We start from the raw sequence: 14,047 nt of genomic DNA, 5'->3' as shown, positions 1-14,047 counted from the left end.
AGTCCACACAACTCTAGCACTCTTCAGGGCTGGACATGTGGCAGGTTTGCTCGTGAGGAAGGTGTATGGAAAACAGACTGCGAGTTTTGTGCCATTGAAGACAAAAATCATCAGCATGTGCTGAGGATGTGGTAAGGGATATGACTCTGCCCTTCCTACTACCTGCCTGAGCTCCTTACACAGCAGTGAACACAGGCAGAGGTAGCTGACACCGCTTGTCAACTCTGCTCACTTTCCCCTGGAGCACCTTCAGCAGAGCACCTATTTGCTCTGCTGAGCCTCCCTTCCCAGCTTTGTGCTTTTGGCATCATAATCTTCGCTTCATGTGCTGCGTGTAATTAGTCTCTCCCCTGCCCTACAGACAAGAAAATCCTTCCTTCCTGCTGCTCAGATCGTTCCTGAGCAGCTTGTTGATGAGGACAAGTTCAGTCTGCACAATTCTGAGACATACTGGGGAAGGAAGCTACAGTCATATGGTTTGCTAGGGAAAAATCCATTCCCTTGCAGGCAGCTAGTCTGAGTGATTCCGCACAGGTGCATACAATCCACGTCAGTGACAGTACTTCAAGTATCCCGGGAAAAGCTCAACAAAACATGCCTTGATGTTTTTACTGTACACACTCTGTGCAGATATGCTACATCTGCACATATATCTATATATACTGGAGCACCAGCCTTTGTGATCATCAGCAGAGAAGCCTGCAATCCTGCAAAATGATCAAGGAACACTACCTAGCTGTACTCAGCTAGAGTTCAAACCTGAAGCTCTGTCTGAGGTTTGATGGGTGCTCAATTGTTCCATTTTTTCATTTTTATTTTTTTCTGGTGGGGTGATGTGGAAGGAGTCCTTTCTACCGTCATTGCACAGAACAAATTGTGATTTGGTCTGTATAGGCCAAAGAGGAGAAATGGAGGTGCGGTGGCTGGCTGATTGGCATGACCATGCACCTGGTATGTAGCATGCATTATGTTCCAGGTCAAACAAATTCAGACAGACTCTGTCAGGGATTCCTGACTCACCACAAGCTCAGGCAGTTGCCCATAGCAGCACCTAGCTGAGATGGGCTAGTCAAGGCCTTGGAAATGAAAGTATGCAGGCTGGGGACAGGACCTGGCTACAGCACTGGATTCTCCTACTGATGAAGTGTTACGGACCCAGCAGCATGCCCATTAAAAAAAAAAGTGTCAGAAAAGAAAACCACAAGTTGGCCTAATTCAAGTTAATACTGAAAGACATTCTGACACATTTTCTGGTGAGTAATTTGTAAGCCATGCTACAGCATTCCTCTAACATCTGCAAGGAAAATAGCTCAGAGGAGGCTGTCACCTACTGCCTTGTTGGTGGTACTAGGCAGAAGCCCTTCCATTAGGAAATGGCAATGCAGGTTAATTCCTCACATACGCAGCAGCACAGGCAAGTTTTCTGCAATCTGTCCTGATCAGCCAGGATGACACTGTGCTGGAGGATTACTACATGTAGGTAGCAGAGACGTGCACAAGCACATACTTGGCACTCAGCCCCTCTCTAGCTCCAACTTGCTGTTGTTCTGCTGCTGCTCTAAGGACTGCATGTAGCAATATCTGGCCACAGCCTTGAGCTCCTCCTGCCATCTCCAGCTGTCCCCCTGGCTGTTGGGGATACTGCAGGTAGCACTCAGTGATAAACACATTGCCGTGTGACTTCATAGCTCTGTCTTGCACCTTTCCCTATAGCTCCAGCTTACAGATTTTTATCACCCCAAGTACAAAGTCTCTCTGAGCTCTGAAACAGTCAATAGTGAGAGCTAATGCCTTGACCTGACCTTCTTAAGCGCCTTATTCCTTGGATCCTAACCCACTGTCACCCCTGTATTAAACACTGCAGGGTCACGCTATGAACAGCAACAAACAGCACATTGCCTATATCCTCTGGAGAATACATAGCATTGGGAAACAGAAGGAATGTGTGCAGGGTATGCCCCATGTATGCCCAAACCTCAGATAAAAAGCAGGGATAATCTCTTAGAACTTGAAAGAATCTGGAGTCATTGTTATTTACAGCAGAAACTTTTGGCAGGCCTCCCGAGCATCTTTTAAAATACAACAGCACCTACCCTGACCATCCATAGTGGTTTCCCTCTTCCCAGGTTTCACACAAGTCTGTCTGCCCACACTTTGTGCACTTGTTGCTGCAGAGTCCTTGCAGAAAAGCCAGTTTCTTTCCCCCCACCCTAATATTTGGTCATGCTTTGAAACTTCTTTTTTTTTCTTCAAACCTGTTTTGCCTTTTTGCACTTCTTGGGGGAGAAGGGTTGGATGAGAGAGTCCTCAAGACTCTGGCATGCAGCAGTTACAGGACAGAAAAAAATGGTGAGTCCTGGGTCATAACAATACACGTTTTCATCCGATAAGCTATCAAACATTTTATGTCAAGAGTTGCTATAACATTTTTAGAGCAACAATCAGGTCACAGCATGAAATGTTCAACTACGGCTCTCAGGACTTGGGCCTGCCTGTCTTCCCAAGCAGTATGCCATAGTCATGCTGCTTTAGTTCCACAGGCCTCACAACTGTTGTGGATTATTCCTTTGGAAGCAGCATGCAATAAGGACTCTTGGGAAGAAACATGTATCCAAATTGGACCTAACAGGTCTTAATAATGATTTACATTTCAGCCAGCCAAGCACATCATCATTTTGCAACTACACAAACGGTGGCTCAGTCTGACTTCACAAAAGCCTGGAGCTTCATGAGCCAAAACAGCAAGCTCTGGATAGTATCACTCACCCTAATATTGTACACAGGTCCAGCTCTGACAGCAAAACTCTCCTTCTTCTAGGTGGTGTCCACAGACAAGCTGCCAAATACTTGTCACTGCAAACAACAAACACTGAGAGCAGTGGAACACCATGCCTTGTCACACTAACTTGCAGAAGGATGCAGGGAAATCATTTCCTTTTGATATAAAGATCATCTTTTCTGAGCAGAGGATCTGGAGATATGCCTCCAGTCACCCAAAGAAAGCAAGGAAGTCCAATCCATGCATAGATCTGGGTTGCCTCCTGTATTTCTGTAATTCACTGATAATATACAATTAATATCTTACACTTCTCTTGAAGAAAGTCATGATGTTTTCCTTCCTATAGTGAAATGACAGCACTTGACATTTGTTAACCTGTAAAAAAATTATGACTCCTTTTTTAAAGGCAATATTGGCTGCATGCACTCTCCCTTTTCATAAGGCAGAGGTAAGCTCAAGCATAAATCTCCATTAAGGACATCTTCCACATCCCTGAAATCCCAACTCTGGCAGTTGTACCAGTCAGCACTTCAGCTGCAGTTCAGAGCTGGCAAAAACAGTAATCTCCACTGTCGCAATTTGTTCCATATCTTTCATCTCAGACACACCTGGGATATAATGAAAAAGTTATGTCTAGCCCATACTTACATTCTCTTTCATCACTAACAGCGAACTGCCCTGCAAGGATATATAGCTCTCCTGGTGATGCTGAGAGGAAGATGGTGCTGAAAAGGAAGAGCATACGTAGGCTGTGACACTGCAACAGAACACAACCCACGCTGCTATGCTGTGTGGTCACAGAAGGCATTTGTCTCTGTTTTTTCCTGGACTCTGCACAGTGCTGGCCCCAGAAGCAGATGGCAGAGTCACAAAAGACAACTCTGACCCCACATCCCTGACACATACGCACTGCCCAAAGCTCCACCAAAATGCCGTAGTGCACAGGGTGCTATGTGCCCTACAGCAGCAGCTTGCTGCCAGTGAGGTGGGAGGGCCCCAAAGGGCACTGTGTAACTTGTCACCAACAGTATGCATGTACACCTGATTGCACGTGTGGCAGCACCACACACCTCATAAAATGAATATGCCTGCTAGAGTGTCTCTGCACACTGATTGCTCAAGTGGTCAGGAACCAGGGACCAGAATCAAGTGGCTATTAGCATTCTGAGAAGTGATTTATTTTAAACATAAGCCATTATAAGGCTTAACTAGAGCACCACAGTAGCGCTACTAGAATGTAGCAGTTTGTAAACCACCTTCTCTTGAAAGAACTGTAACTGCCTACAATGTAATGAGAGAATGAGGGGTTTTAACTACAACTTTAATACATGCTATTCATATCACAAACACTTCAATTTGCCTGACAGGGTCTCAAATGGGTTTAAAAAAAAAAAAGCAGTTTCTAGACTGGTTGCAATTTTATCTACAGTAGCCTGGCATGAGGGCTTTGACCAAGCAAAGGGAAAAGGTTACAGTGAAACAAAACAGCAAGGGATTATTACCAGGGTTTGCTGCAGCTGCTTGATTTTTAAGGAGCTGTCTTGAAAGTATCACTTACGGTGCTAAACAACTTTCTTTATATATCGTGAATGAATACCACCCTCCAATTTTCTTTTTGTTTGCCTAAGCATAATATTCTGAATCTGAACAGCATTTCAGCTGACAAATTTAAGTAATTTACATTTATCATCAATGAGGAGTAAGACTTATTTATATAACTGTCTGAGGCAGGCTAAGCTAAAGGAGAAAATTGGCAAACAGGAAAGAAAAGAAGGATACAAACTGTGTACAGGTAAATTCAGAATTCATGTCCAATTTTCAACCTGATCACGGCAGGAACGGTCCAGGACCTCCTGTGACCTTACTCCAGCAACGCAATAATCCTTACTGGTTTTAAGATGAAACTTGGTAAGCTTGTGAAAGCTATGGTTGTTAACACCTCAACCATACCCCCATGGCAGGAAGAGCAGCGGCAGGATTTGGCTGGGGCAGAGCAGTGGTGTGACCAGCACTTCTGGCTGCATGGCCACCTCCCACCTCAGGGATAAACCCTGAGCACATCTGACAACAGGCTCATGTCAGACCCCTGCTGCCTGAAAGACCATTTCCCTTCCCCAGCCTTTAGCCACCTTTCATTGCCAATAGCAGTGAGTATCTGCTCAGACAAAATAGAGGTACTCCTAAATCATGAAAAAACCAAACCCAACCCCTCAGATCTGAGAATAATTAGTATGTAGACATGGAAATTATTAATAACACGTTAACTATTGTTGAAAAGATAATTTGTGGGGGCTCTCAAGCTCCCTCTCAGCACTGTGTATGTGCTGGTTGGCATTGTTTAAAAGACGAAAAAGTGTAAAGACTTTCTGCAAACCAGGCAATTTTTTATTCAATAAGCTAGCGTAAGAGCCAAACTAAAAAACTGTGCCATTTTATGCACCACGGGAACAAGAAACCTGTCAATCTGCAACTACCTATTCTACATCCATTTGAGATCAACTTTAACTACAGGAGTATAGCCAAGAGGATCCAATCTACAGCCTGTGTTTCTCTATGGGAGAGGGACATAATTTATTTTTTGCTTCACTCTGGAATAAGTACAAATATTAAAACACACCTCTGATGTCAAGGTGCAAGTTAAACTGCTTTACAGTCTAATAAAAGCTATAAACTTTTCTCCTAGTGTAATTTCTCACAGCAGTGTCAACAAGATGATATAAAAATATACATAGTGTTCATCTGTAAATTCCACTGCGATAAAACTGATTTCCTAAGTGATTTCGTATATTCAGACTTTCTTCTAGAGCTGAAATATTGCTTGCTTGAGCCTTGTGAAAGCTATTTATTTTTAACAACCCATACTAATTTTGTATTATTTCCCATAAATGAAACACTGCCACTTTTTAAATCAGAGATAATTTGTCTGATGAACTACTTTAGCCTGAAGGTTTACTGTAAGTGTGCCTGTGAAATCCACAGCTTCCATACCTTTCAAACATCGACGCTTACTTGCAAAACCCTCAACAATACATTTTTAAATCCTCAATATAGCAAGACCCTTAAATGTACTCATGTGCTTAAACGTCATGTGCATCATGTTATCCCATTCAGTGGGATTCCCCAAAGTCATAAAGAGCTTAAGCATTTTCCCGTGTCAGATTTGCAACTCTCATGTTAATTAAGTGCTCTGAGCAGAATTAATGGTTACAACTGCCTACAGTGCTTATGGCAGCTACTAGGCTCTCCAACCTTGGACGTGCAACTTCATTAAAACAGAATGAGCAGCAGCAGCACATTTTCAATATCTTTACTGATACAGAATCCAGGCGGAGCTATGTGCCATGAAGAAGGAAGCTTTAGACCCTACATCCAGACACAGCAGGGCACATGAAGCAGGAGCAACTCTTATTCTTTGCTAGTTCTTATGTAAATGTAAGCTCCAAGTACATCTCTGATTTCACCAGCATGCCATGCAGCAAACTGGGGCAATTAGAGAGAGATACATATGTATGATTGAACAGTTACTGTATTTACATAAGACACTAAACTTGGGGTGAAACTCTTTCCCCTCTCCACTAACAACCTCTGTGTGACTGCTTTGTAAGTGGGGAAGAAGATCTGTGAAACCTGATTGCATACTACAGCTGTAACTCAAACTACTGAGAACAACTACTAACCATTTACCAGATAAAACCATCATAGTAGAATGGTTATTCTCCATGTCTGTAGGTCTTCACGCCAGAATCTTTCTGGAAGACATCTGTTATTCAGAAATAGTTACTTGGTTTCATATGGAAATACATGGGTAAACCAGAGCTCAGACTATTTAATATAGAATCACAGAATCAACTAGGTTGGAAAAGATCTTTAAGATCCTCAGGTCTAATCATTACCCCAGGACCACTGCTAACCATGTCACTAAGGGCCTCGTCTACAAGGTTTTTGAACACTTCCAAGGGTAGTGATTCCACCACTTTCCTCAACAGCCTATTGCAATGCCTAACTACCATTTTGGTGAAGAAATTTTTCCCAATATCCAGTCTAAACCTCCCTTGGTGCAGCTTGAGGCCATTACCTCTTGTTCTATCACTTGTTACTTGGGATAAGAGACTGACCCTCACCTCACTACAACCTCCTTTAAGGTAGTTGTAGAGAGTCATAAGGTCTCCTCTGAGCCTCCTCCAGACTAAACAATCCCAGTTCCCTCAGCTGTCCCTCATAAGACTTACTCTCCAGACCCTTCACCAGCTTTGCTGCCCTTTTCTGGACCCACTCACCATCTCTCTTATAGTGACAAGCCCAGAACTGAAAGCAGTATTTGAGGTGCAGCCTCACCAGTGCCTGGTACAGGGGGATGATCACTTCCCTAGTCCTGCTGGCCACCCTGTTTCTGATCGACGCCAGGATATACATCCCTTTGGATTAAGATTCATGACTTATTAATCGCATTTTAAATGTGAGCTATCTTGCACAAAGAATATGGTCTTAGAAAAACTCTAATACCGATCAATTACATAATGATATAGGAACACTGAGTGTTCTTTCCTTTATGTACTTTCATGTGATTTCTTAAATCCCAGCTGGATAAAAATATGTCCTGTCTTCTGTCTAGTTCTACTTCAAGCACTACCAGAATGACATTTTGCTTTCACGTTTTAGTAATATCAGTATTGAGATCAGAGATTTTAAAACTTAGAAAATCTGACATGTTATGTCAAATTACAAAGACAGTATCTGAGAGCAAATGGAAGAACAGACAGACTGAATTAAGTAGCAGAAAAAGGGAAAGAATGATAGGAGGGAAGATAGCAAATATACAGAAGAGAAAGATTAAGCAAACACACTAGTGTAATCAGATGGATATGAAGAAAAAGCACAAATTAGGGATATAAGTTCATACATAAAATAGGAAGCTAGAGATAGTATGGGTGTGATCCCATTAACACTTATGCACATACAAGATTTTATTCATAAGACTTGCATAAGTTAGGGGGTAATGCTCATGTGAGTAACATGATGTACAAGAGGATTTCGCCTTGTGTACATCATGTACATGTGTAAAAACATTTAAGCAGGCATTTTAACTCTGATGAAGACAATGATAAGGCCTAAGGGAAACTTTCACCATGAAAGCTGGTGGAACTGAAATTCTACAAAGAACTGAGAAGAATATGCTAAAGACTAGTTATTTGACAATACAACTAATGTTATCATTCTGTTTGAAGCATAGGAAAGTAAAAGTTGCAGTTTGCCTAGATGTGGAACACGTGTCTGAAAGAAAGCATGATCAATGTGTGAATCCAGAAGCAGGGAATCCTCATCAACCCTCTAACTGCTATCTGCAAGAAGTCTACTAGTAATTCTTAATGGGTGTAATGGCCTTAACTCTTATGGGATTACTTCTGCAGTTTAATGAGACACTGACTGTTGGTTTACCTCAGCCCTGTCTGTAATAATGAGACACCTTTATAGGGCAATAAGCAGCTGGTTTGCCTAATAACAGACTGGGATTCTTGTGAGTGGCAGAAGGTCAGTCAGACACCTTGTCTGTTTGGTACAATTTATTGTACTCATTCTACAGGCAGGAAAACAAAGCCCAGTATGTCACTTTCCATAATCCATTGGGAAGTCTGGTAGGACCAGGAATGGCGCTTCTGGATCAAGGTCATTTAGGATAACAGCACAATTTTCCACTAGAAGATTATGGTAAAAAAACATGAAGTAATAAATAAAAAAAAAAAAAAAAAAAACAACAAGAGTCTGCCTCCAGTAATACAGTAAACTTCTCAATTTGAAACTACAAAAACAGCATTAAAAGGCATTAATCAAACAATCAACCCCCCATGACCTTCCTTCTCCAAGAGCTCCTGCCTGTGGATTGACAAAATGATGCAAAATCTCAGTATCTTACATATGGGTGCCTGAAATATATGGAGCCGGAAAGCTCCAGTATTACTGTTATCCTGCCAGAATACTAGATTCCTTCTTCTCAGATGGTTCGGCAGACTTCTAGGCTGTTATCCTACCATCCCTATCTACCTCTGCCAGCACTGTGCCTCAGCTTCATTTGCAAAACTGGAAATATGCAAAAAAAAAAACAAGACTAAACAAAAATTAAAAACACTATAAAAGGAATAATACTTTAGAACAGTCCTCGCTGAAGCTACATCAGTCTTATTTCTTCACTTCTGCAAGATGTGCTGCAGAAGGCAGCTAGAAATACTTCTACCAAAAGCAAATTACTCATTTAGCATCGTCTACAGCAACTATTTATACAGGACTTTTCTATGGGATATATTGGGATTTTTCCTAAACAGTACAAAACAATCCATTATTTAGAGTATTTCAAATACAGTGTTCAGAATTTGCAAACTATTACAACATACACGAGTTTACTCATGGAAAGGACAGATTTCAGAAGTCACAATATTGTGAGTTTTACAGAAAGTATGTTTTCCTTGAAACGACACTTGAATATCCTTGCAAGAGAAACTACCTTTAGCCTGTAAAGTGCAATTTCTGGCAACACTCCCTAAAGTAGAACACACTTGCCTCTAAAAATAAGCCATGGTGCTATCAGCAGCACAGATTACTTTTTCCTGGCAGAGAGAGCCCGATGCATCCACAAATGACTGCAAGCGGTGATAACCAACTGGCTCCAGCAGCTGGTTCAGCCGTCACAGCTGTCCTGGAAGCCACCCTCCTGTGTGACAGGGCGGTGGGCCCCACCACCATCAACTCTAGGTGCTCCCTGCATGGCAGTAGCACAACCTTAAGGCTGACAGCTCCCATGGCCATCGCCCGCGGGTGGCATTGGCCACGGGTGGCATTGGCCACGGGTGGCCGGTAGCATCCCCTGTGCCAGGGAGTGCTGGGGAGAAACCCTTGGCTCTGAGCTAGGGGCAGGCCTGAGGTGGAGACACCGGTGTGGACACCTTGAACGGGATATAGGGCGCAGGGGGTGTGTTTATGAGTGTGTGTAAATAGGTACGTGTGCATGCATATGCATACCTACGCACACACGCGCATGTATATGGCTGTGTCCGTCAGTGCATGCCCGTGTGCCATCCTGGTACCAGCCCCGGGCAGGGCAGACCGCGTCGGCTACCGCCTCTCCCGCCGCCGGACGCAGGAAGCCGTGGCGAGGCGGGTCCCCCTCGGCCGGTGCCCGACCCCCGCCGGCCCTCCCGTACACCCCGCCGGGCAGGAGGTCCCGCTCCTGGCCTTACCCTCGCCGTTCCCCTCCTTCTCCGCCATGGCAGCAGCCTCGCGCCGTCGCCATGGCGACGCGGGCCTGACGGGGCCTCTGCTCCCGCCGGCTGCTAGCGGCCTGCTTGCCGAGCCGGGCCGGGCTGAAAGCGCTTTCCTTGTGGCTTTCGCATCCTGCTAACGGCCATAGCAAGGGAAGGGGGATGGAGGCAGCCCCCTGGAGGCTCTGCGTGCAGGCTCAGTGCCTCACCGGGCAGGGAGCCACGGCCACAGTCCCCCCCAGAATGTGAATCAAGCCCAAAATGCGGATGCCGGTGCGGAGGTCCAGGCTCGGTCTGCGCCCCCGGCACGGGGCCCCACACCACCTCACGCTGGTGTTTCGGGCATCACTCCCCATTGTGCTGAAGAGATGGAAAAGGTGACCAAAACCCGCATCTATCCTATGAGGTGGGGGCCTTAAATAAGCCCCTTAATCCTGCCCCTTCACAGTACCCCTCTTCTCTTAAAAATAGTTTTCCCAGCAATTGCTGAGATTTTCATGTATTTGAGCTTTAGGAAGTGAAAGAACATTTTATTCTAAATACCATCACGCCGAAACAGCTAAAATATTCTGTCTTAGCGATATTAAATAAAACTGTGCAGTTTAAATTTAGCTGTGTGTTTTAGCAGACACACTTGCCGTGCCTGCTTCTTCTGACTCTAAAACAACTGTGAAAGTAGAAAAAAATATAAATATTAATATTCTGGCAAGATTAAATCATATATTCATAGAAAATAAATATTTATGAAATTCTTAGAACTAAACCTTGTCCTCACCACAGCAGGTGCTTGCCTGTTGGATGTTAAATTTTTGCAAAGCCCATTTGGATGACTCTTCCTACACCTCTCAAAGTTATGATGTGCTCAGTGTTTGTGGAAGCCTGAAATTAAAACAAAACAACCCACACTGAACCCAAATAGGGCTTCTTTGCTTTAGAATAGTCACCTTTTTATAAAATTTTAACATTTGCTATTTGCCTTTCAGCCACTTCTTTCTGCATTTTTATCGAGCGTGGCTCAGAGTAAGGAGGTTATAAAAGATACCCAAGAGAGTACATCTTTACTCTGCTGGGAGAACAGCTGATTATGCTAACAAGTTGATGCCTCTGAAAGGTTATCTTCTGACTTTAACAGTTTATTAGAGTAAACATTAAATATTTCAAATTACATGTTTGACTACAGAAGTAGCACAGATTGTTTCCTCTTAAATTGATAACAGAAGCTTTGATAAGAACAGCACGGCAGCCCAAGTTAGAGGATGCAGCAGAAGGAAGGGCTCTTTCAGTCTTACAGGGGTCCCACTTCTTATTCTCTCAACCCCACTGCACAGAAAACAGTCTTTCCTGCTTGTAGATCTATAGCAGTGGATCAGTTGTGTGTCTGAAACTGAACAACAGTGAACTACATCATTTTGGCAAGAATAAAACTTTCTTATCTCTTACCCTGCTTACCCCAACAATGGAATTTCATGTTGTTGAATATTGTGCCCAGCATTAGATTTCTTAAATCATTTTCAAGATCATCTGATTTCATCATAGGACATTCACAGCTTTTCTACAAACGTTATGCTAATTCAAAGTGTTTAACACATTTCCTAATAAAAACTTTTAAAATCCTGTTCTAGTTATTCAGGTTTTCATGTCAAATCCATACGCAAAATATGAAACACTCAGCTTTAAAATAGATACAAATATTGCCTGTTGTCCTGATTTATTGAGATTCTTGTGTTTTTACAGTAGCCTTTAAAGTGAGTCACTGCAAAGCAGTAAGACAGTAACTCTGCTCAGGCCACTAACTTTAACATCTTCCCAGCAATATCACCAGGGCTTGTGTTTGGCTTTCCTCAGCACGCTTTCCTATTTGACAAATGCTTGTCTTTGTTTTCTTCAACAGGAATGCCAATGTGTGTAAAAGCCAATCATGAAAGGGGAAATCATGAAGTACCTAACAGATATGACACATTGTGTATGCCACAATGTATTCTGTCCTGTTGTAGCAGCTGACTCTGGCCCTCTGGAGCTGCCACAATAGCTCCTCAGAGAGAGCATTGTTCAGAGTATATAAAAGTATTGATCAGATTATGGATGTTTGCACTTATTATGTTTGATACCTTTAGCCTAGGTGCAGAATTTTGTGTGACTTACAGCTGATACTAATTTCAGCAAACAGGATTTTCCCCTGTCCTACCCGTGTTATTGAGTTTCCACTCAGGACATTACTGTATATCAAAGTGTTTAATTTGCATCACCTGTTTCAGTTTGGAGTTTCCTTTTGCTTTCAATAGCTTGCAGCCAAATATCAGCACCTGTTTCTCCTTCTTCCCCCTATTCCAGACACACAGGACTTCGGTGCCTTGCCTGTCTCCAGTAGTACAGCAGTACAAAATAGGGAATGAGAAAGCACTTCAGAACTAGAATTCCCTGCTTTAAAATTTCCTGGCGACATACCCTGACAAAAATCTATGTAGGAAAAAAACGTTAACAGTTATAAAGCAGATCAAATATTGGACCCGAACCACATGACTGTTTCCCTTCTAACTTAATGCACAGACATCTCAAACCAAGGGTATGAGTGGGCTGAAACAACTAATCGCATTTTGGCACAGATAAGTACAAAAGGAAACCCAGAACTACTAATTCAACAGCTTGAAATATCAGCTGCTGCATGAAAGATCTTTAAAGAGCTCTTTTGAAGAGAACATACCCTTTTAAACTTGCAACTTTTCATTTAAAAATGTCAGAAAATATCTCAGGGAAAATATGGAAGAAACCAGCATTGTTGATATGAAGCCTGAATCCACTGAAATAGATATAAGATACCCCTGACTCTGCACCTAATTTCATCATATACATTCCTCTCAGCTATCAGGGTCCTATCACACATTTTGTATATTTTCCATGCATATGTTCAGAAATTTGTTCAGCAGTAAGAAACAGCTCTAAGATGGGAGAAGTGATGTAAAAGATAGAGCAGTTCAAGGAGGTGCAATAACATCCTACAACACAGTGTCCCACATGCCTTCAGGGTTGCAGCATTTGGATACATCTTTGCTCCAAACTCTTGCTGAACAGCTTTGCTACAGAACCCCATCTGTGGGTCCTTGGGGACCACATAACTTAAGGCACAAAGGAGTGTATTCATTTGCCCTTCACAGAGAAAGTAAATTAATAGCTATGATTCTGTGGTGGGAGTCTACCTGCAACTCTTCTGGAGCTAAATGGGTACAGCCCTACCACTCGGAGTGTTTTCATGTCACAGTACGCTTTTTTCACCAATATAATACAAATGACCCAAGTGCACTTGTCATCCTCATTCTACTCTTCCTCTGGGCTCAGCAGCTGATCCTAGTGACTCAGAAACAGCTTCTTCAAAACAGAGTATTATCTAAACATTATCTGTTCATTCAAATGATCCACAGCAATCAGATAAAAACGAGAAAAATACTCCATCATTCCTTGCCTATGCTATATCTTTCCCTTCAGATTTTGGGTAAATTACACTGAGAGCAGTTATGTCATTCCTTGATGCGTGGGAGGGAAGACAGCTTCTCTTCTGGCTTGTTCTCTTTGATAATGCAAGCTACGATCCTAAGCTTGGATCAGATGAGGAGGAGCCTAACAGGGTGGGGAGAGGCAGAAAAATAGGCATGCCCACCATTAGTTGCTCTACTATTGACCTCTTCCAGGTTGCTGAGATTCCATGTTAACTTACCTGTCATTGTTTTGTTTTCTTTTTGAAAAATATTAGTATTCCTGCACTCACCAGCAAAAAACACACACATTGGCAAGGGAGCTCCTTTACCTTTAATAAGGATAATAAATCTAGAAGCCTCAGATCTGATCTCTTAAATAAAATGTCAGGATATGATTCCTTGAGACACATGGCATTCACCAGTGCTGAATAGGGAGGATCCAGCTCTTTCTTTGTCTTGGCCTTCCTTCTCTTCTGCTGGTTGCACATTCTGATCCAGCTCTTTCTACCTGGTGCTGGCTCTGCCATTCATGGAAAGCTGGTATGAGT

The 14,047-nt window shown here is 42.9% G+C and overlaps 1 protein-coding gene across 1 annotated transcript in view; it reads right to left on the bottom strand.

Moving 5' to 3' along the window:
- Window positions 1–11,091, bottom strand: part of EFCAB2 (EF-hand calcium binding domain 2) — a 37,951-nt gene extending 26,860 nt beyond the window's left edge. The window contains exon 1 of the mRNA XM_061365791.1: window positions 10,009–11,091. Coding sequence (XP_061221775.1) covers window positions 10,009–10,036 — 28 coding nt within the window. The 5' untranslated portion in view covers window positions 10,037–11,091. The remainder of the gene's footprint in view (window positions 1–10,008) is intronic.
- Between the last annotated feature and the right edge of the window lie 2,956 nt (window positions 11,092–14,047).

The sequence above is a fragment of the Neopsephotus bourkii genome, unplaced genomic scaffold (genome assembly GCF_033783945.1).
Source record: "Neopsephotus bourkii isolate Nb327-2 ecotype Australia unplaced genomic scaffold, CSIRO-AGI_Nbou_v1 NB_1292, whole genome shotgun sequence".
NCBI lineage: Eukaryota > Metazoa > Chordata > Aves > Psittaciformes > Psittacidae > Neopsephotus > Neopsephotus bourkii.
Note: the sequence above shows the minus strand (reverse complement) of the source record. Positions and strands in the feature narration are given on the sequence as shown.